General features: G+C 42.4%; 2 protein-coding genes across 2 annotated transcripts in view; one reads left to right on the forward strand and one right to left on the reverse strand.

Moving 5' to 3' along the window:
* Window positions 1-24246, reverse strand: part of LOC126071886 (zinc finger protein 709-like) — a 1190808-nt gene that overhangs the window by 1116396 nt on the left and 50166 nt on the right. The window lies entirely within an intron of this gene.
* LOC126071895 (zinc finger protein 77-like) lies at window positions 893-22262 on the forward strand. Its single transcript, XM_049876333.1, has 4 exons — window positions 893-1044; window positions 18941-19067; window positions 20329-20509; window positions 20845-22262. Exons 1-4 carry the CDS (start codon window positions 1042-1044, stop codon window positions 21635-21637), a joined length of 1104 nt encoding a protein of 367 aa, XP_049732290.1. The 5' UTR covers window positions 893-1041; the 3' UTR covers window positions 21638-22262.

A 24246-nucleotide genomic window follows, 5' to 3' on the forward strand; every position in this document is an offset into this window, starting at 1 on the left:
GGGTCAGGAGTATGACGAAGGCCCACCCAGGTGCTGTGCGGACTCGACCTTGGAGAGCAGAACAGTGGCCACGGGCTGTTTTTCTGTGGAGTTTAAATTAGGCCAGGAAGACAGAGAACAAGCCCCTAAATAAACTACAGGAAAATATGAGTGTGAGAGTGAGGGAGACTATCCTATAGATCCATTAACAAAAGGGAAGATACTGTTCACAGGCGAATACTGCTCAGAAGATAAAGGGAGTCCTTTACACGGAGCCCACCAAGGAAGTCAGCCTTGTGGGGAGAGGGAGGACTCCCTGCAGGGATGGACTTGTAATCAACTGATTGGTCTGAGGCTGAGGGGTGGTCCTGTGGATTCACCTAAATCTGCCTGCAGGAGTTGGGATTAGGGGAGCCCCAAGTACATGACTGTAGACAGAATCACGGCAGGGAGGCAGAAGAATCCAAATTTGAACATTGACAGGAAAAATCCTGATCATGCATAAAACACCAGTACAATGGAGTTTTCCGATATCAAAGGTCGCGAGTGGCCCTGCAGCCCGGCTGGACCCATGACCCCGGGGACGCCAGGCCCTCTCCCCGCCTGGGCGCCCCTCCTGCTCTGGACGAGGGGGGGGTCTCCCGGAAATCGAGTCCGGCCTTCCCCCGCGAGCACCTGTGATGCCGCGTCCAGGAGGAGACGCAGGAGGCCGCGGAGCTGCGGGGAGACGCCAGGGTCGGTCACGCCCGCGCGCGAATAGCAGAGGTCGGGGCGGGGGCGGGGCCGGGGGAGCCACGCCCGCTGAGCGTAGCTTCCGTCCCGTCACTTAGCGGTCCTGTGGTGGGGACGCTTGGAGCACTGCCCAATCAGGGGCTCGGGGGGCGGGACCACGGACATTGTCCAATCGGAAACTTCGAAAGCGTCCTGCGGCGCAACGATTTGCAACCCAGACGTACCTCATTGCCCTGCGCCTTAGCTCGGAGATCTAGGCTGGCCTTTCTGGCGCGACCCTGGTGTCGCCGGCCCGCGGACAGGACGCCGAGAGGTCTGCAGAAGCCGGACATGGTGAGCGCGGGGCCGGGTATCCGAGTCGGGGCGAAGGGAGGGCGGGCTCGAAGCGGCCGTGCACGCGACCCCGGTGGAGACCCCACCCTGGGGGGACGGACGGCAGGGCTAGGGACCAGTCCCCGGGATCTCGTCACAGGCCTGGCGCTCAGGGCGCGGGGCGGCGCGGAGGGGACGCCGGAGGCTGTGATGGGAAGCGGCCCGGGACTCGCTGAGGAGAGACTCGGTCCCCAAACGGGCGCAGCGGGGACGCCGGAGGTCAGGGTGTGCTGGGTCTCCTCACCGGGGAAGGGCGAGGTCATCGGGGACTGAGGGGAGGTGGGCACGGCGGGGAGAGGGTCACCGGGGACTGAGGGGAGGTGGACACGGTAGGGAGAAGGTCACCAGGGATTGTGAGGGGAGATGGACATGGCGGGGAGAGGGTCACCAACGACTGAGGAGAGGTGGACACGGCGGGGAGAGGGTCACCGGGGACTGTGAGGGGAGGTGGACACTGCAGGGAAAGGGTCACCGGGGACTGTGAGGGGAGGTGGACACGGCGGGGAGAGGGTCACCGGGGACTGTGAGGGGAGGTGGACATGCTTGAGGAAAGGGCCACCAGGGATTGTGAGGGGAAGTGGACATGCCTGGGGAAAGGTCACCAGGGACTGTGAGGGGAGGTGGATAGGCAAGGCAGAGGGTCACCAGGGACTGTGAGGTGAGGTGGACACTCCTGCAGAGCATCACTGGGGACTATGGGGAAGTAGACAGGCCTGGGGAGAAGGTCACTGCGGACTGAGGGAAGGTGGACACGCCAACATAGGGTCACCAGGGTTTGGGAGGGGTGGTGGACACACCTGGCTGAGGGTCACTGGGGACTGTTTGGGGAGATGAACATACCTGGGGAGAGGGTCCCCAGAAAATCAAAGACAAGCGCAGAGCACCAGGTCGGCCATGGGTCCAAGGGTTGTTGAGGATAGTGGATGGCACTTGGAGCAGCCACCTCAAATGTGGGGACAGTGGGGAGTGGCACCTGTAGGCAGCAGAGGTTTCATAGGCAGCGAGGAGCCGAGTTTTTAATTATTGGGTAATTCCAGATTTTGAGCTGTGGTGGAGGTTGAGGGGACCTACCTTACTGAACACCCTGAGATGATATTTGAACATTAAGCCTTGAGCAAACTGGTTTTTTTAAGTCACCTTTAAGTCCAACAATAGCCTCACCTACTTAGCAGAAGAACGTTTTGCCTTGGGCATTGTGCTCTTTTAAAAGAATTGTCTTCGTGCTGTTTCTAGAAAAGAAATCTCAAAGGTCAGGATACAAGCCCTGTTTTAGGGTAAATTGTTATTATATCTTAGAAGTACAACCAGATTGCTCATTAGGAGCGAGAATGGTGAGACTTTGTCTCACATACTTTAGACATGTTATCAGGAGGGACCAGTCTCTGGAGAAAGACATCATTCTTGGTAGAGTAGAGGGTCAGTGAAAAAGAAAAGAGGAAGACCTTCAACAAGATGATATGACACAGTGGCTGCAAGAATGGTCTCAAGCATAACAGTGATTGTGAGGATGGCGAAGGACTGGGTGGTATTTCCCTCTGTTGTACATAGGGTCGCTACGAGCCGGAACTGACTCAACAGCACCTAACAACAACATTCAGGAGGCATGAAGCCAATGAAGGTCCAATCTGGTCTTTCTGGATACAACCTCACCCCGCAGGTGGCCGCAGCTCTGAAGAACCGCCCAAAAGGTGCTGGAAAAAGCTATGGAGCATTAGAGGGGGAGATCACATGCCAGTGTGCTTGGGGCATTTTGTCCTTTTTGAGGTTGTAATTGTTGTTGTCATGAGGCCGTTTCCTGGCAGTTGGTTTGGATTTGGCCTATACAGACATGGTAGAGTCAGAGTGTAATTGTGCACGTTGAGAAAATCTGTGAAAGTTGGATTTATAGAAGACTCCTTTGGGTCTAGCTCCTAGAGAAAGTGTTTATGAGTTTGAATGTTTATTTTGGTCAGAATCTTTAACTTAACTCAGTGGAAAGTTTCACGCCAGTGAGAAGTAAAGCCCTGAAGGAAGGATCATTTCCACATTGTGAGGAGGGCTGTGGGGCTCCTACAGTGAAGTCCTCTGGCTGCCCAGGGCTGCCACTCAACACGTAGTTAGGGAGCCATCCCCAGGCTACATCTGAGCAGGCAGTCGGGTGTGTCACCTTCCGAATGAGTTTTCTTGGGAACTGTGGTGATGTAGGCTGCTCATCTAAGCTGGGTTCCTTTTGTTTCCTTTATAGAATTTTGCTGCCATATAACCCCAGTCTGCCCAAGCACTTAAGAATTTTATGCATTGTTTAACTGTGTATGATTTTTTTGTTGTTGTTGGTTGAAAACCTGAGTGGATTGAGTGCAAGGTCTGTGGAAACCAAGAAAATTCTGGAAATAAAATGATACTTGATTTGTTGAATAGGAAAATTAATAACAGACAACTTATATTGATTTTAAGGTTTTTCTTATCTAGGAAAGCAAGTATTAACCATAAAAAAGCTGATCCAAACTGCAAAATCCTGCCAGAAGCTGGTTTACAGCAATATAAATTTGTCTTATCCTGCTAGAAAAGGATAGTTGTCAAACCATTACCTCCTAATTTAAATCTCAAAAAGTTCCATGGTGGAGGGCCAGATTATTAGCAGCCTGGCCTAAAGTAACTTGTTACCAGCTGATCTCAGTAAAGGGGGGAAGTCAGGTTCAGTTGATCTCATCAAGATTACCCAGTGGCCAATCTTCTGTATTTCTCCCTTTTCTTCTCTTTATAAGCTTCATTGTACCTACCTTCTTTGAGCCATTTGCTTTTTCTGGAATCAAAATGGTGTCCTAGTGGAATCACTGGGCTGATGCTTCAACAGATATTAAAACAAAAATTTTATTGAAAGAATAAATTTATTCTGCAGAAGAACACATGGCATTCAATTCAGCTGCAACAGCATGATCTCCTTTGTAGGCAGAACAATATAGCATTTAACAGCAGGTGTAAACAAATGTAACAAGTTCACTTCAAAGCAGTTTAGATATGGAGGTTTAATGATGTTTTGCAGGCTGAGTCAAGTTAATTGTGGTCCTTGAATATAAACTGACCATTACTTAGGAAAGAGTAAAGATTAGATCAGCTCTAAATCTGTCTTTTGAAGTGTAAAAGTTGCTTATTCAGCTAAAAAGGAGGAGATAAAGCCCAGGCTTCTGCTGGGGAAATTCCATAAATTACATAAATTCCAAAAGTTAAGGCCTGAATCTGTGTACTCTTAGGTTGTTGTTGTTAGGTGCCCTTCAGTCAGTTCCAACTCATAGCGACCCTATGCACAACAGAACGAAACACTGCCTGGTCCTGAGCCATCCTTACAATTGTTATGCTTGAGCTCATCGTTGCAGCCACTATGCCAGTCCACCTCATTGAGGGTCTTCCTCTTTTCCGCTGACGCTGTACTCTGCCAAGCATGATGTCCTTCTCCAGGGACTGATACCTCCTGACAACACGTCCAAAGTATGTAAGACACAGTTTTGCCATCCTTGCTTCTAAGGAGCATTCTGGCTGTACTTCTTCTAAGACAGATTTGTTCGTTCTTTTGGCAGTCCATGGTATATTCGATATTCTTTGTCAATACCACAATTCAAAGGCGTCAATTCTTCTTAGGTCTTCCTTATTCATTTTCCAGCTTTCACATGCGTAGGATGCAATTGGAAGTACCATGCCTTCAGTCAGGCGCACATTAGTCTTCAGGGTGACATCTTTGCTCTTCAACACTTTACAGAGGTCCTGTGCAGCAGATTTGCCCAACGCAATGCATCTTTTGATTTCCTGACTGCTGCTTCTATGGCTGTTGATTGTGGATCCAAGTAAAATGAAATCCTTGACAACTTCAATTTTTTCTCCGTTTATCATGATGTTGCTCATTGGTCCAGTTGTGAGGATCTTCATTTTCTTTATGTTGAGGTGCAATCCATACTGAAGACTGCAGTCTTTCATCTTCATTAGGAAGTGCTTCAAGTCCTCTTCACTTTCAGCAAGCAAGGTTGTGTCATCTGCATAACACAGGTTGTTAATGAGTCTTCCTCCAATCCTGATGCCCCTTTCTTCTTCATATAGTCTAGCTTCTTGTATTATTTGCTCAGCATACAGATTGAATAGGTATGGTGAAAGGATACGACCCTGACACACCCCTTTCCTGACTTTAAACCAATCAGTATCCCCTTGTTCTGTCCGAACAACTGCCTCTTGATCTATGTACAGGTTCCTCATGAGCACAATGAAGTGTTCTGGAATTCCCATTCTTCGCAATGTTATCCATAGTTTGTTATGATCCACACAGTCGAATGCCTTTGCATAGTCAATAAAACACAGGTAAACATCCTTCTGCTATTCTCTGCTTTCAGCCAGGATCCATCTGACATCAGCAATGATATCCCTGGTTCCACGTCCTCTTCTGAATCCGGCCTGAATTTCTGGCAGTTCCCTGTTGATATACTGCTACAGCCGTTTTTGAATGATCTTACAGCAAAATTTTGCTTGCATGTGACATTAATGATATTGTTCTATAATTTCCACATTTGGTTGGATCACCTTTCTTGGGAATAGGCATAAATATGGATCTCTTCCAATCAGCTGGCCAGGAAGCTGTCTTCCATATTTCTTGGCATAGATGAGTGAGCACCTCCAGTCCTGCATCTGTTTGTTGAAACATCTCAATCGATATTCCATCAATTCCTGGAGCCTAGTTTTTCGCCAATGCCTTCAGAGCAGCTTGGACTTCTTCCTTCAGTACGATCGGTTCCTGATCATATGCCACCTCCTGAAATGGTTGAACATCAACTAATTCTTTTTGGCATAATGATTCTGTGTATTCCTTCCATCTTCTTTTGATGCTTCCTGTGTCATTTAATATTTTCCCCGTGGAATCCTTCTCTATTGCAACTCGAGGCTTGAATTTTTTCTTCAGTTCTTTCAGCTTGAGGAACGCCGAGCGTGTTCTTCCCTTTTGGTTTTCCATCTCCAACCCTTTGCGCATGTCATTGTAATACTTTACTTTGTCTTCTCGAGCCTCCCTTTGAAATCTTCTGTTTAGTTTTTATTTCATCAATTCTTCCTTTTGCTTTAGCTGCTCGACGTTCGAGAGCAAGTTTCAGAGTCTCTTTTGACATCCATCTTGATCTTTTCTTTCTTTCCTGTCTTTTCAGTAACCTCTTGCTTTCTTCGTGTATGATGTCCTTGATGTCATTCCACAACACGTCTGGTCTTCAGTCACTAGTGTTCAATGCGTCAAATCTATTCTTGAGATGGTCTCTAAATTTAGGTGGGATATACTCAAGGTCATATTTTGGCTCTCGTGGAGTTGCTCTGATTTTCTTCAGTTTCAGCTTGAACTTGCATATGAGCAATTGTGATGGTCTGTTCCATTTGGCCCCGGCCTTGTTCTAAATGATGATGTTGGGCTTTTCCATCGTCTCTTTCCACAGAAGTAGTCTGTTTGATTTCTGTGTGTTCCATCTGGTGAGGTCCATGTGTATAGTCGCCATTTATGTTGGTGAATGCAGGTGTTTGCAATGAAGAAGCTGTTGGTCTTGCAAAACTCTATCATTCGATCTCTGACATAGTCTACTATGCTAGGAATGACAACTTGAAGAGGAATGGTGTTTCATTCATCGTCAAAAAGAACATTTCAAGATCTATCCTGAAGTACAACGCTGTCAGTGCTAGGATAATATCCATGTGCCTACAAAGAAGACCAGTTAATACAACTATTATTCAAATTTATGCATCAACCACTAGGGCCAAAGGTGGAGAAATAGAAGATTTTTATCAGCTGCTGCAGTCTGAAATTGATCGAATATGCAGTCAAGATACCTTGATAATTACTGGGGATTGGAATGCGAAAGTTGGAAACAAAGAAGAAGGGTCAGTAGTTGGAAAATATGGCCTTGGTGATAGAAGCCATGCCGGACACTCTTGGGTTACAGTCAAAACTGTTATAGCTGTGATCTGCATCTGTGTTCTCACAAACTTAATTTCTACCTAATTATGCATTTATGAAGACTTAATAGATTGCAGTGGAAAAATCTCAATGAGTGAAAATTAATTTGAGCATGAGAATAGGGATAAAGTCTGAAAGTTATTTGTAGGTTCTAATTTTATTTAACATGATCGGTGGGATGCCTTCTCTGGGGCCAGCTCTGTAGTAAACATTCTTAAGAAACACTTAAAGAAAAAAATCCATTGCAGTCACATCGATTCCGACACATAGCGACCCTATAGGACAGAGTAAAACTTAACTGTTCCATAGTATTTCCAGGGAGCACCTGGTGGATTTGAACTGCTGACCTTTTGTTAGCAGCCGAGCTGTTGACCATTGTGCCACCAGAACTCCTAACAATCACTAGACATTTGTTTTTCAAGCAGTAAAACCTTGACAAAAAACAACAAAAAAAATTTTTTAGAAGAGTAGAAGTGAAATTCTCGGTTAAATTCTGAATGCCAAAAAAAGAAAAAGAAAACCCGTTCCCATCAAGTCATTTACAACTCATCATAGTGACCCTATAGGGCAGAGTAGAACTGCCCCATAGGGTTTCCAAGGAGTGGCTGGTGGATTTGAACTGCTGACCTTTTGGTTAGCAGCTGAGCTCTTAACCACTGTACCACCAGGCTTCCAAATTTCGAATGGAATGTATAATTTTAGTTCTGAAATCACCTAATTCAGATATTCCAGCACCTCAGATTTAAAAAATCTACACACATCGGTCTTCCTATATGCATATAGAATTAACTGTTGAGAATAAACATTATGTTCAAATTTTGGTGAGTTTTGATTATTTTTAAAAGATTGATGATAATTTTAAATTATAATCATATAAACACTCATGGCCTCACTACCCAGGTAGAGAAATAGGTCTTGAGCGGGTGTTCTTTTTCTCCTGGTGTGCCTGCCTGGTCTCATCTCCCTCCTGACCACTGTCCTGATTCTTATTTATTACTAATCAGTGTTTTACTTAATTTTGCCTTCTTTGAACTTCCAATAAATGAATACTGTTACCAATCAGTGTTTTACTTTGCCTTTTTCGAACTTTCAATAAATGAATACTGTATCACCATCAATATGGAGTCCTTGGATATTGCAAACTGTTAACATGCTTGGCTACTAACTAAAAGGCTGGAGGTTCGTGTCCACCTAGATGAACGTGAAAAGCCTGGTGATCTACTTGTGAAAAATCAGCCATTGAAAACCCTATGGAGCACAGTTCTACTTTGAGGTGTATTTTTGTCTTTCACGTTAAATCTACAATGGGTTCATACCTACCCACTGAGTTGATAGGAGGAAGAGTCATTTTTTTTCCTGTGATAACAATTTGTCTCTGTGCCAGGGTGTAAAATGTCCATTGTTTCTTCCTCTACCTGGCAATGTCTGCTGTGTCATAGATTCACATACCAAAAATGTTGTCAGGTGCTATCGAGGTACTTCTGGCTCATAGAGACTCTATGTACAACAGAATAAAACACTGCCTGGTCCTGTGCCATCCTCATGATTGTTGTTATGCTTGAGCCCACTGTTGCAGCCACTGTGTCAATCCATCTCATTGAGGGTCTTCCTCTTTTTTGCTGACACTCTGCTTTAGCAAGCATGATTTCTGTCTCTAGAGACTGATCTCTCCTGATAACATGTCCAAAGTATATGAGACGAAGTCTCACTATCATCACATCTAAGGAGGATTCTGCTTGGACTCCTTCCAAGACTTTTGCTCATTCTTTTGGCAGTCCGTGATGTATTCGGTATTCTTCAACAACACCAGAGTTCAAAAGCATCAATTCTTTTCTGGTCTTCCTTACTCATTACCCGGTTGTTGTATGTATATCAGGTGATTGAAAACACCATGGCTTGGGTCAGGCGCACCTTAGTCTTTACGGTGACATCTTTGATTTTTAACACTTTAAGGAGCTCTTTTGCAGCACATTTACCCAGTCCAATGCATAGTTTGATTTTTTGACTGTTGCTTCTATGGGTGTTGATTGAGGATACAAGTAAAATGAAATTCTTGACAACTTCAAACTTTTCTCTGTTCATCATGATGTTCCTTATTGGTCCAGTTGTGAGGATTTTTGTTTTCTTTATGTTGAGATGTAAACCATACTGAAGGCTGTGATCTTTGATCTTCATCAGTAAGTGCTTCAAGTCCTCTTCACTTTCAGCCAGCAAGGTTGTGTCCTCTGTATATCGCAGGTTGTTAATGAGTCTTTCTCCCCTCCTGATGCCCCATTCTTCATATAATCAAGCTTCTCCGAACATTACTGGAATATTACTCAGCCATAAAGAGAAATGAAGTCCTGATACATGTTACAACATGGATGAACTTTAAAAACATGCTGAGCAAAATACAGGCTGTCCCAGATTATTTGCTTAGCATACAGACTGAGTAAGTGTGGTGAAATGATACAACCCTGATGCACACCTTTCCTGACTTTAAACCAATCAGTATCCCCTTGTTCTGTCCGAACAGCTGCCTCTTGATCTATGTACAGGTTCCTCATGAGCACAATAAAGTGTTGTGGAATTCCCGTTCTTCGCAGTGTTATCCATAGTTTGTTATGATCCACACAGTCGAATGCCTTTGCATAATTAATAAAACACAGGTAAACATCCTTCTGGTATTCTCTGCTTTCAGCCAGGATCCATCTGACATCAGCAATGATATCCCTGGTTCTGTGTCCTTTTCTGAATCCGGCCTGAATTTCTGGCAGTTCCCTGTTGATATTCTGTCGTAGCCATTTTTGAATGATCTTCAGCAAAATTTTCCTTGCATGTGATATTGATATTGTTCGATAATTTCCACATTCAGTTGGATCACCTTTCTTGGCAATAGCCATAAATATGGATCTTTTCCAGTCGGCATTTCTCAGGCTGAAATAACTGAAGAAAAAATTCAAGCCTCGAGTTGCAATAGTGAAGGATCCTATGGGGAAAATATTAAACAACGCAGGAAGCATCAAAAGAAGATGGAAGGCATACACAAAGTCATTATACCCAAAATAATTAGTCAACGTTCAACCATTTCAAAAGGTAGTATATGATCAAGAACTGATGGTACTAAAGAAAGAAGTTCAAGCTGCACTGAAGGTATTGGTGAAAAACAAGGCTCCAGAATTTGGTGGAATATCAGTTGAGATGTTTGAACAAATGGATGCAGCACTGGAAGTGCTCACTCACCTATGCCAAATTTGGAAGACAGCTACCTGGCTACCTGGATGGACAAATAGACCAATAGAAAAAAAAAAAGAAGCTTCTGAAATAGCCCCCACTATGAGTACCCCACCTGAATTTAGAAACTATTTCAAGAATAGATTTGATGTGTTGAACACTAATGACCAAAGACCAGACAAGTTGTGGAAGGACATCAAGGACATCACCAGATATATTAAGGCTTTGTTACTTAGATGAGTGTAATTTTGGAACCGTCATATGTCCCTCTGTACATAAACCTGCAATTGTATTATCATGACTGTTTTTATCTCTAGCAACACTTTTGGTTTTAAAACCTTGAGTGCTGGCTTCACTAAAAAAGACATTCAGGTAGCTAACAGATACATGAGGAAATACTCAAGGTCATTAGCCGTTAGAGAAATGCAAATCAAAACTACAGTGAGATTCCATCTCACTCCAACAAGGCTGGCATTAATCCAAAAAAACACAAAATAATCAATGTTGGAGAGATGGTGAAGAGACTGGAACATTTATACACTGTGGATGGGAATGTAAAATGGCACAACCACTATGGAAATCGATTTGGCGTTTCCTTAAAAGCTAGAAATAGAACTACCATACAATCTAGCAATCCCACTACTTGAAGTATATCCTAAAGAAGTAAAAGTCTTTACACAAACAGATATATGCACACCCATGTTCATTGCAGCGCTGTTTACAAGAGCAAAAAGATGGAAGTAACCAAGGTGCTCATCAGTGGATGAATGGATAAATAAATTATGGTATATTCATACAATGGAATACTACTCATTGATAAAGAACAATGATGAGTCCATGAAACATTTCCTAACATGGAGGAATCTGGAAGGCGTTACGCTGAATGAAATCAGTCAGTTGCAAAAGGGCAAATATTGTATGAGACCGCTATTATAAAAACTCAAGGAATAGTTTAAACAGAGAAGAAAATATTCTTTGATCGTTATGAGAGTGGGGAGGGAGGGAGGGAGAGGGGTATTCACTACTTAGTACACAAGAATTATTTTAGGTGAAGGGAAAAACAACACACAATACAGGAGAGGTTAGCACAACTGGACTAAACCAAAAGCAAAGAAGTTTCCTGAATAAACCATGCTTCAGAGGCCAGCGTAGCAGGGACAGGGGTTTGAGGACCATGGTTTCAGGGGACATCTAAGTCAATTGGCATAATAAAATCTATTAAGAAAACATTCTGCATCCCACTTTGGAGAGTGGCGTCTGGGGTCTTAAAAGCTATCATCAATTGATCTCAACCCACCTGGAGCAAAGGAGAATGAAGAACACCAAAGTCACAAGCTAATTATGAGCCCAAGAGACAGAAAGGGTCACATAAATCAAAGACTACATCAGCCTGAGACCAGAAGAATTAGATGGTGCCTGGTTACAACCAGTGACTGCCTTGACAGAGAACTCCTGAAGGAGCAGGAGAGAAGTGGGATGCAGACTTGAATTCTTATAAAAAGACCAGACTTAATGGTCTGACTGAGAGTAGAAGGACCCCAGAGGTCATGGTCCCCAGACCTTTTGTTAGTCCAAAGCGGGAACCATCCCCAGAGCCAACTCTTCAGACAGGGAGGGGACTGGACTATAAGATAGAAAATGATATTGATGAGGAGTGAGCTTCTTGGATCAAGTAGACACATGAGACTATGTGGGCAGCTCCTGTCTGGAGGGGAGATGAGAAGGCAGAGGGGGACAGAAGCTGGCTGAATGGACACAGAAGTAGAGGGTAGAGAGAAGGAGTGTGCCATCTCATTAGGGGGAGAGCAACTAAGAGTATATAGCAAGGTGTATATAAATTTTTGTATGAGAGACTGACTTGATTTGTAAACTTTCACTTAAAGCACATTAAAATTAAAAAAAAAAAAATCTTGAGTGCCTGATAAAATTCAGATGAATTCTTGTTCTAACATTTGCATTGGACTTTTGTATGGTGTTCCTTCTTGGCCCTCAGTCTTTCTGTGTTATGTTTTCAGTAACACACATTGCTTTATGTCATTTTTAATCCAGCATGCTTGTCTTTTCTTTTAGATTGGGTTGTTCAGTGCTTTTCGATTAGTATTACTCTTGATATCATTTTAATTTTCTGACATTTTGCCTTTCAGAGTTGTATTTCTGTTATATTTTCTTTTTAATTCTATATTTTCTTGCTGCTTTTAGGAACAACTGAGGTACTCTATCCTTGTTTCTCATATTCTTTTTTCTCCTACTTAGCTCTAAATTATATATTTATTGCCAGTACTTTAATTGAGTATCGTAGAAAACTTACCCACATGTGTCTGTCAGTTTATCGTACTGTGGGGGCTTGAGTGTTGCTGTGATGCTGGAAGCTATACCACCGGTATTCAGATACCAGCAGGATCACCCATGGTGGACGGGTTTCAGCTGAGCTTTCAGACTAAGACAGACGAGGAAGAGGGACCCGGCAATCTACTTCTGAAAAGAATTAGCCAGTGAAAACCTTATGAATAGCAGTGGAACATTGTCTGGTACGGTCCCAGAAGATGAGCCCCCCAGGTTGGAAGGCACTCAAAAGATGACTGGGGAAGAGCTGCTGCCTCAAAGTAGAGTCGACCTTAATGACATGGATGAAGTAAAGCTTTGGGGACCTTCATTTGCTGGTGTGGCATGATGCAAAATGAGAAGAAACAGCTGCAAACGTCCATTAATAACTGGAACCTGGAACGTACGAAGTATGAATCTAGGAAAATTGGAAACCGTCAAAAATGAAGTGGAACGCATAAACATTGATATCCTAGGCATTAGTGAGCTGAAATGGACTGGTATTGGTCATTTTGAATTGGACAATCATATAGCCTACTATGCTGGGAATGACAACTCGAAGAGGAATGGTGTTGCATTCATTGTCAAAAAGAACATTTCAATATGTATCCTGAAGCACAACGCTGTCAGTGATAGGATAATATCCATACGCCTACAAGGAAGACCAGTTAATACAACTATTATTCAAATTTAGACACCAAGCACTAAAGCCAAAGATGAAGAAATTGAAGATTTTTATCAGCTTCCACAGTTTGAAATGGATCAGACATGCAATCAGGATGCATTGATAATTACTGGTGAATGGAATGTGAAAGGTAGAAACAAAGAAGAAGGTTCAGTAGTTGGAAAATGTGGCCTTGGTGTTACAAACAATGCCAGAGGTCGAATGATAGAATTTTGCAAGACCAATGACTTCTTCATTGCAAATACCTATTTTCACCAACATAAACAGCGACTATACACATGGACCTTGCCAGATGGGACATATAGGAATCAAATAGACTACATCTGTGGAAAGAGGCAATGGAAAAGCTCAGTATCATCAGTCAGAACAAGGCCAGGGACTGACTGTGGAACAGACCATCAATTGCTCATATGCAAGCTCAAGCTGAAACTGAATAAAATCAGAGCAAGTCCACGAGAGCCAAATACGACCTTGAGTATATCCCACCTGAATATAGAGACCATCTGAAGAATAGAATCGATGCATTGAACACTAATGACCGAAGACCAGACGAGTTGCGGAATGATGTCAAGGACATCATACGTGAAGAAAGCAAGAGGTCGTTGAAAAGAAAGAAAAGGCGAAGATGGATGTCAGAGGAGACCCTGAAACTTCCTCGTGAACTTTGAGCAGCTAAAGCAAAAGGAAGAAATGACGAAGTAAAAGAACTGAACAGAAGATTTCAAAGGGCGGCCCGAGAAGACAAGCTAAAGTATTATAATGACATGTGCAAAGAGCTGGAGATAAAAAACCAAAACAGAAGAACACACTCAGCGTTTTTCAAGCTGAAAGAACTGAAGAAATACTGAGTTGCAATAGTGAAGGATTCTATGGGTAAAATATTAAATGACACAGGAAGCATCAAAAGAAGATGGAAGGAATATACAGAGTCATTATACCAAAAAGAATTAGTTGACACTCAGGCATTTCAAGAAGTAGCATATGATCAGGAACCGATGGTACTGAAGGAAGAAGTCCAAGCTGCACTGAAGGTATTGGTGAAAAACGAGGCTTCAGGAATTGACAGGATAGCAATTGAGATGTTCAACAAATGGATGCAGTGCTGGAAGTGCTCACTCATCTATGCCAAGAAATATGGAAGACAGCTTCCTGGCTAACTGACTGGAAGAGATCCATGTTTATGCCTATTCCCAAGAAAGGTAATCCAACTAAATTGGGAAATTATTGAACAATATCATTAACATCACATGCAAGCAAAATTCTGAAGATCACTCAAAAGAGGCTGCAGCAGTGTATCTACAGGGAACTGCCAGAAATTCAGGCCAAATTCAGAAGAGGACGTGAAACCAGGGATGTCATTGCTGATGTCAGATGGATCCTGGCTAAAAGCGCAGAATACCGGAAGGATGCTTACCTGTGTTTTATTGATTATGCAAAGGCATTCAACTGCGTGGATCATAACAAATTGTGGATAACATTGCAAAGAATAGGAATTCCAGAACACTTTATTGTACTCACGAGGACACAGATCAGGAGGCAGTTGTTCAGAGAGAACGAGGGGATACTGAGTGGTTTACAGTCAGGAAAGGTGTGTGTCAGCGTTGTATCCTCTCACCATACCCGTTTAATCTGTATGCTGAGGAAATAATCCAAGAAGCTGGACTCTATGAAGAAGAATGGGCATGAGGACTGGTGGAAGACTCTTTAACAACCTGCTTTATGCAGATGACACAGCCTTGCTTGCTGAAAGTGAAGAGGACTTGAAGCACTTACTAATGAAGATCAAAGACCAGAACCTTCAGTATGGATTACACCTCAACATAAAGAAAACAAAAATCCTCACAAGTGGACTAATGAACAACATCATGATAAATGGAGAAAAGATTGAAGTTGTCAAGAATTTCATTTTACTTGGATCCACAATCAACACCCATGAAAGCATCAGTCAAGAAATCAAAAGATGCATTGCATTAGGCAAATCTGTTGCAAAAGACCTCTTCAAAGTGTTGAAAAAGCAAAGATGCCACCTAGAAGACTAAGGTGCTCCTGACTGACCCAATCCATGGTATTTTCAGTCACATCATATGCATGTGAAAGTTGGACAATGAATAAGGAACACTGAAGAATTGACGCCTTTGAATTGTGGTGTTGGCGAAGAATATTGAATATACCATGGACTGCCAAAAGAACGAACAAATCAGTCTTGGGAGAAGTACAACCAGGATGGCTCCTTAGAAGCAGGGATGGCGAGACTGTGTCTTACATATTTTGGATATGTCGTCAAGGGAGCAGTCCCTGGAGAAGGACATCATGCTTGGCAGAGTACAGGGTCAGTGGAAAAGAGGAAGACCCTTAACGAGATGGATTGACACAGTGGCTGCAACAACGGGCTCAAGCATAACAACAATTACAAGGATGGTTCAGGACCCGGCAGTGTTTCGTTCTGTTGTGCATAGGGTCGCTATGAGTCAGAAGCGACTCGACGGCACCTAACAACAACAACAGAATGCTTAACATGCATACCTACCTGAACATCATTTTTTAAAGTTTTGGCAACACTGTTTAGAACCAGATCCAAATCCATTGCTCCTGAGTCATTCTTGACTCATGGTGACCTCATATATTAGAGTAGTACTGCTCCATAGGGTTTTCTTCACTATAATCTTTATGGAAGCAGATTGTCAGAACTTTCTTCCACAGTGTTGCTGGGTAGCCTTGAACTATCAAACTTCAGGTTAGACAAGCGCAGACCATTTGCACCAACAAGGGACTTTAGTATCAGATAGGCAAGTATAGCATATTTTTTTGGATTGCTGTTATGATTGAAAGTCCAGGCTGCACTGAAGGCATTGGCAAAAAACTCAGCTCAGAGTCGGTGGAATACCAATTGAGATGTTTCAGAAAATAAATGTAATGCTGGAAGCACTCACCCATCTATGCCAAAAAATTTGAAAGACAGCTACCTAGCCAACCAACTGGAAGAAATCCATATATCTGCCCATTCCAAAGGAAGGTGATCCCGCAGAATGCAGAAAATATTGAACAATATCATTAATATCACACAGAAGCAAAATTTTGCTGAAGATCATTCAAAAAGGATTACAGCAGTACATCAACAGAAATTCAAGCCCAGATTCAGAAGAGGACTTGAAACTAGGGATATCATTGCTGATGTCAGATGGATCTTGGCTGAAAGCAGAGAATACCAGAAAGGTGTTTACCTGTGTGTTCTTGACTATGCAGAAGCATTCAACTGTGTGGATCATAACAAATTATGGATAACATTGCGAAGAATGGGAATTCCTGAACACTTAATTGTGCTCATGAGGAACCTATACATAGACAGAGGCAGTCGTTCAAACAGAACTGCATGGTTTAAAATCAGGAAAGTTGTGGGTCAGAGTTGTATCATTTCACCATACCTATTGAATCTGTATGCTCAGCAAATAATCTGAGACTATATGAAGAACGGGGCATCAGGATTGGAGGAAGACTCATTAACAACCTGCAATATGCAGATGACACAACCTTGCTTGCTGAAAGTGAAGAGGACTTGAAGCACTTACTGATGAAGATCAAAGATTACAGACTTCACTATGTATTACACCTCAACTTAAAGAAAGCAAAAATCCTCACAACTGGAGCAATAAGCAACATCATGAGAAATGGAGAAAAGATTGAAGCCATCAAGGATTTCATTGTACTTGAGCCCACAATCAACACCCATGGAAGGAGCAGTCAAGAAACCAAACGATGGATCGCATTAGGCAAATATGCTGCAAAAGACCTCATTAAAGTGTTACTAAGCAAAGACATCACTTTGAGGACTCAGGCGCACCCGACCCAAGCTATGGTATTTTCAGTTGCCTCAGATGCACGTGAAAGCTGGACAATGAAGAAGGAAGTCCAAAGAAGAGTTGATACATTTGAATTATGATGTTGGCAAAGAATATTGAATATACCATGGACTGCCAGAAGAAGGAACAAATCTGTCTTGGAAGAAGTACAACCAGAATGCTCACTAGAAGCAAGGATGGTAAGACTTTATCTCACATACACTGGACACATTATCAGGTGGAACCAGTCCCTGGAGGAGAACATCATGCTTGGTAAAGTAGAGGGTCAGCAAAAAAGAAACCCTCAATGAGATGGTTGGACAGAGTGGCTGCAACAGTGGGCTGAAGCATAACAATGATTGTGAGGATGGCACAGGACTGGGCAGTGTTTCGTTCTGTTGTACATAGGGTCGCTGTCAGTCAGAACCAACTCAGCGACACCACCACCGCCAACATTATGATTGAGTTGAACAGCCAGATGAATTTAAGGAAAATTGATTTATTTACAAGTGTCACAGTTGTCACATAGATTTCCTTTAATTTTCTTTGTCTTTTATCAGCTTTAGTAAAGCTTTAACACATTATTTATGCTGTAACCGCTACATCTCTGAATGGACTCCCTTGACGTGATGTGTCACTGACTATGAAATACACCATCTATTTTATACACAAATGGGAATTAGAAAAAGAAACTCACAGCAATTTATGACACAACGCTACAGTCTCATTGAGTGTAAGGTGAAGTCTAGTTTCCACAGGGGTTAAAGGTGAAAACCTACACGTCTTCGTATTGATGCTATACAGTAGGCTACCTGTTTAACCGTCATGGGTTTTCCAGGTTTATTTTTCCTATGTTCTGCTTTTATACTTTTTAATCCCTTCCTTTTAATTTTTTTGAGATCATGTTTTTGTTTTTTTATCTAATGGGTTTGACTCTCTTTCCCTGCTGCCTACTATAGTGGAGTAGGAATCCTTTCTAGTTGATATAGGTGGCATTTTTTTCTTTATATTTCAAGGATCATATTTTATATTTTATTTAGATGATCTCTGATTTTTTTTTTTTAATACTTATTTGCTCTTTTCTTCATGGGTGTAGTGTCCTCTTCCCCTATTGCCCTAAAGATGTTGATTAGGAATGTTGTCTTCTCTCTGTTCACATCACCTTGGGCTCCATTAGGGTCAGACCCTTTAGTGACTCTGTAGTGCCACTTTCCTCTAATTCTGGTGCTTGGTTATTGATTTGAGAGACCCTATTGACCTGACAAATTCTTTGAGAACCGAATGTTCCTCATACTTGACAGGTCCCACGGTGTCCACATCATTCTGGGAGAAGGCTGTGTCCCTGCCTCTACTGGGTCTGAGAGGAGCAGCCCAGCCCCCATGACTCTACTTCTTCCATTCGAGACTAAATTCAATTGCGCAGCATCAGCAACGGGCCCTAAGTGTCCCTAACACTCTGACATTCTGGTTTTAGTTCTTTGTTTCTGCTAAGAAAAACAATATCTGAGCAAACAGAGTGTTTATATCCAGTGTTATCTGAATGATAATTTTACTTATCAGTCTTTACCCTGCCTTAGAATGTTGAGCTGTGTCTCAGGAATAATAATGATTTTTAATGATGTAAACATACATATTTATGAATCATTATGTCACATCAAGTTTTCAAAGCACTTACCATCCCCGAGTATATTGTATTTTATTGCCTTAATGATTATCTCCCATAAATGCCAGATCCCTGTACTTCAGGAATCCTCGGAATTAAGCACAGTGCCCCAAGCCAGCAGCCTCCCCGTGCTCCTGCACACACTGAGGAGATGGCACTTTGCTGAAACAATATGTGGGCTCTTTTAGGACTCCGTGGACTTAGAGGACGTGGCTGTGAACTTCACCCAGGAAGAGTGGGCTTTGCTGAATGCTGCTCAGAGGAACCTCTACAAAGATGTGATGCTGGAAATCTTCCGGAACATGGCCTCAGTAGGTACGGATAGCATCATTCATTTACTCAGTCTTTTAGGAAACAAATATATCTTCCATGTGGTCCTTTTTTATTTGGTCCAAGAAATGGGAATGCATTGGAAAAAAGGCAGACAGAGTCCCAGCCCTCGTGGAACTTGAGGTCAGATAGCTTTAACATGAAAACAGAGTTTTATGTATTAAACTGACTTTTTATTTCTTTTAGTTAAAATCTTAAGGTCGCCTAAGTTTATAGGTTTAGTCATTCTCTCCCGTATCACAAAGCACAGAGAGAAGCTTTGTGGTTTTCACCCTGTGAGAGTTCTACTGTAACTAATACGCATTTGACGTGGTCATTTTGCTGCAGTTGAATCTACATTTATCCATCTTCAGCCGCCCAGGCCAAAGCATGGAAGTGCTTCTTGGCCTTCACCGCCCTCCCTCGTCATGAGCTTTCCTCCATGAGCAGAGTGTAAGCCACACACACCCACGTCATCCTTCAGTGGGAACTGGGGACAGTAGAGGGAGGACCCCTCTAGGGCATCTGTGCCTGTGAGCACCAGGAAGACAAAGGTCCTTGGGAGGAACAGGGCTTGGACAAGGGAATGATATTTGGAAATACCAAGTAGAAAAATAGTCTTTTATTTTGGGGATACCATAGATGTCTAGTAGAAAGTGCTTTGCAGTTTATCTTGGCTTCCTTCTTTCACTTTTCATCTCTCCTCACGCTTCCCTTCTCAGGGAAAGACTTTCCCATTTCCACTTTTAAAGGTAGCATTTGGGCATATACATTTTTCTCAATTCCTTCCCACTTTGCTTTTTTGATACTATCCTCTTGATATATCAACACCAGTGTCTGTCATTCTGGAAGTGTTTTTTAGTAGATAGTGTCTGGGTAGCACAAACCGTTAACACACTTACTGCTGACTTAGTGACTGGAGGTTTGAGTACCCACCCACGGCTCAGAAGAAGGTCGCGGTGATCTACTTCCGTAAGATCAATCATTGCAAACCCTGTGACTCCCAGTTCTGCTCTGAGACACACTGGGTCATCATCAGTGGGGTCGACTCCACAGCCACTGGTTTCTCAGTGGATGGGCTGCCACTGTGACCTATTTTCCCCGTTACCAACGTCCTCGGAATCTTTCTTTGCTCACATGTCCATAATTCCTTATACAATTCATTTCCCTTTCTGTATCACTGTATGAAAAGAAATTCACAAATGGTCTTTTTTTTCTTTCCGCCATCTTTTCCCCAGGAAATGATATTGTTTACCAATTTTTGCAGATAGTTGTGCTCCAATGAAAACCAGAACATCAAGTCCTCAGCAGGTTATTTTTGGGAATGAACTATCCCACAGAGAGAAAATAATAAGTTTCCTAACAAATGATTCCCAGCCCAATTTGGAAGAAAAAGGGAAACTTCATAACATAGAAGATCAGCCCCAAATCCAGGACAGGAATTTGAGGTGAGTGGCACTCACACAAGAGGAAGGAGTATGCCAGCAGAGTGTTAGACTGTCTTGAAATTAAAGAAAAATATAAACGTAGCTAAACAATTGTGTATCAGGGAGAATTTTTGCAAGACAGTGTTTTCATAGATGTGATGTAGATATTGAGGGTCTGAAATATAATTTAGCTGGAAACAGTGGTCAGGAAACCCCATAGTGAGAAACAGTTTGAAAATAATGGCTTTATTCAAGCCCTCAGCCAACCATTCACGTTGTTCCACTTTGAAACAGTGAAGACAGTGCAGAAAGGCAAATGTGGTCATAATAATCATTCGTTTGCCTTTCATCTTTAGGGAATGTGTGAGCGGTCATAGAGGACAGAAAATCCCTGCATGTGAAGTGTGTGGGAAAACGTTTATGCATTCCTCCTCCCTTAAGCTACATTTAAGACGTCACAGTGGAGAAAAACCTTATGAATGTAATGAATGTGGGAAAGCTTTCAGTTGTCCAACATACTTTCGGGAACATGTGAGAATGCACACTGGAGAGAAACCCTATGAATGTAAGTATTGTTGGAGAGCCTTCAGTTTTTACTCATCCCTTCAAGAACATGAGAGAACACACACTGGAGAGAAACCCTATAAATGTAAGCAGTGTGGGAAAGCCTTCACTTGTTACTCCTCCCTTCATGGACATGAGAGAATACACAGTAAGCAGAAACCTTATGAATGTAAGCAATGTGGCAAAGCCTTCAGTTGTCCCAAATACTTTCGACAACATGTGAAAATGCACAGTGGAGAAAAACCCTATGAATGTAAGCAATGTGGGAAAGTCTACAGTATGTCCACCAACCTTCGACAGCATATGATAACGCACAGTGGCGAGAGACCATATGAATGTACACAATGTGGGAAAGCCTTCAGATGGCCTACCTCCTTACGATTACACATGAAAACACACTCTAGCGAGAAACCCTATGAATGTAAACAGTGTGGAAAAGCCTTCGTGTTTCCTTCATGCTTTCAAAGACACGAGAGAACACACAGTAAAGAGAAGCCCTATGAATGTATGCACTGTGCGAAAGCCTACAAATGCCTTGAATCCCTTCAAGGACACCTGAGGAAACACACTGGAGAGCAACACTAAGAATACAAAGAATGTAGGCAAGTCTTCATTCACCCTTAAAGCCAAGTTGTGCACGCAGGAAAAATCCCTATTGGTGTAAATGGGAAAACCTCCAGGTACAGCAATCCTCTTATTGTATACACGTAAACTCAGAACAGGAAATAAATCTTTTAATTGTTATGTATATGATATTGCCTTTATTTGCACCTCATCCTTCATATGGATCTCTTGTATTGATTTCTAGTTTATGTTTCTAATGTAATCATCTAAGATAATATCCCTCTATGTCCTTGGGTAGCACAAATGGTTAAGTGCTAGACTACTAATTGAAAGGTCGGCAGTCCCAATCCACTCGGAGGTGTCTTGGAAGAGAGTCCTGGCAATCTGCTTCCAAAAACCAGCCATTGAAAACCCTGTGGAGCACAGTTCTATTCTGAAACACCCGGGATGCCATGACTTGGAATCAACTCAACAGCAACTGGTTTGGTTTTTATGTTCTCTTTCAGCTGTACCATATACATTTTGTTATATGAAACTTTAAATATACAGTTACATAAAACTTGTCTCATTTCCATTATGGTGTCTATTGAACTTAGAGATTTTTTTGTTTTTGTTTTTTTGATGGGCAACATGGTGTAATTTTTATAAAGAGTTTTTGATTCCTGTTTGCATTGTGTTTTTGATGTGATAGGTGGTCATGATGATATGAGACATTGCGATTGTTTAAATTTATTTTCTGGTCCATATTGGCAGATACGGGAATTGGCTGACTCAATATTGACATTTCCCTTCATTTCTCATTCTTAAAACATATATCTTCCACATTCGTTTGTTGCTAATTGATACCACATCCTATGTTCCTAGCCAGAATTAGTTATTGTACCAAGATTTTGAAAGAGGATGGCCTGGTCAGACTTATGTTTCTATTTTGAGCTTTGCTTATTGTCCTTGACCGTGGTTGAAAATCTGAGACGATGTATTGAGTTTAGAAAAAAGATCTTGTAGCATGAAGATGAAGGTAGGGTACAGGTTGTTCTACAGAATTGGACTGTCAACATGGGTAAAGTTGGGAACCATATATTCCTGAGTCTCTTCTGTTTATCGCTCCGGGTTAAAGATCACAAGAAGAGGAAGGTGTCTGAGTGAGTGTTGGAAGGCAGAAGTGAAGAAGCCATTCCTCTCCGTTCTGCTGGGCCATCAGGAGAGAGAGATGTCTAGGAACCCAGTAGCCTAGGTTACAGCACATTTTTTACATCTGGCTCTGTCATTCAATAATAGTCTCAATGGTGGTACAATAACTAGGAAATGGATAGAAAGAATGGTTGTACAACTTCAAGAACGTAATCAATGTCACTGAATTATACATGTAGAATTTTCGAATTGGTGTACATTTTATTGAACATATTTTCACGACACACATAAAAAAAACAGCCTCAAACCAAACACCACAGGCCTTTCCAGAAGCTCCCCTGTCAGGGTCGTTCTTTTGTACTCAGGCACACAGTGCTTCATCTGCTGACCCCCTTTTACCTCCAGCTCTTTCATATTACCTGATTTCTGTTGTTAGCACCTCTTTCTCACAATAGTAATTTTGTTTCCTGATTCCACCCTAACAGATTTAAAGGCCTGACAGTCTACTTCCAAAAAAATCAGTCATCGCAAACCCTGTGGCGCACAGTTCTGCTCTTAAACCCTCGGGGCTCCATGAGTCAGAGTCCACCCAGGGGCAGCTGGTTCGGTTTTTTGTTTTTCTGTTGCCTTTCAGCTATACCTCATGTGTTTTGTTATATAAAACTTTAATTGTGCAGTTACGTAAGACTTATCTCATTTCCATTACAACGTCTTACAGTACCAGATGTTTTTTGTTTTTATATGCAACATGGTGTAATTTTATTTAAAAAGTTTGATTCCTATTTACCATTATGTTTCTAATATGTAGTCATGACGGTATGAGACTCTGGGAGTTTTGAAATTTATTTTCTGGTCCACTATTGCAGAGATTGGAATTTGCGGACTGGATGTCTACCTTCCCCTTCATTATTTATTAAAAGACGTATCTTCCTCATTTATTAGTTGTTAGTTGCCGCCACTTCCTATGTTCCTTTAGGGACTCCCCCAAGGAATGCTTTTTACCAAATTCCTAGGCTCATTCTCTCTTTCCTTCGCCATCTGTTTCCCAGATATGTCCCTCTGAAGTATGTAAGTACATATGAGTGTGAATTCATAGGCCATTCAGAATGCTCTACCCCTTGGCACAACCTTGAACCAATTTAATTAAAAAGTCGCTGAACCCAATGGTACCCTTTGTCTCTAAGTCCACAAGAAGTGTTTTCTGTGTCCACTGTTTCTCTCAGCTGGATGTTACCATCGTTACCACTGGCTTTCACCTTGTGGAATCTCAGGGCTTCTCCTCTTCTCACCCCAGCTGCCTCTCGTCTCAGGGCATGTGACTCACTGGTCACATCCTCTCCTGGAGAGTTTTCACCCTCTGGCTCTTTGGACCCGCACGCCTGTGGTTTTCCTCCCAGCTCACTGGCCATTCCTTTTCAGTTGTTTTGGCAACAGTGCATTTGATTAATTTATTATTTTTGGAGTACTGTGACTTAACCCTGGGCCTGCTTATATTCTTC

The sequence above is a fragment of the Elephas maximus genome, chromosome 3 (assembly GCF_024166365.1).
Source record: "Elephas maximus indicus isolate mEleMax1 chromosome 3, mEleMax1 primary haplotype, whole genome shotgun sequence".
NCBI classification, from domain to species: domain Eukaryota; kingdom Metazoa; phylum Chordata; class Mammalia; order Proboscidea; family Elephantidae; genus Elephas; species Elephas maximus.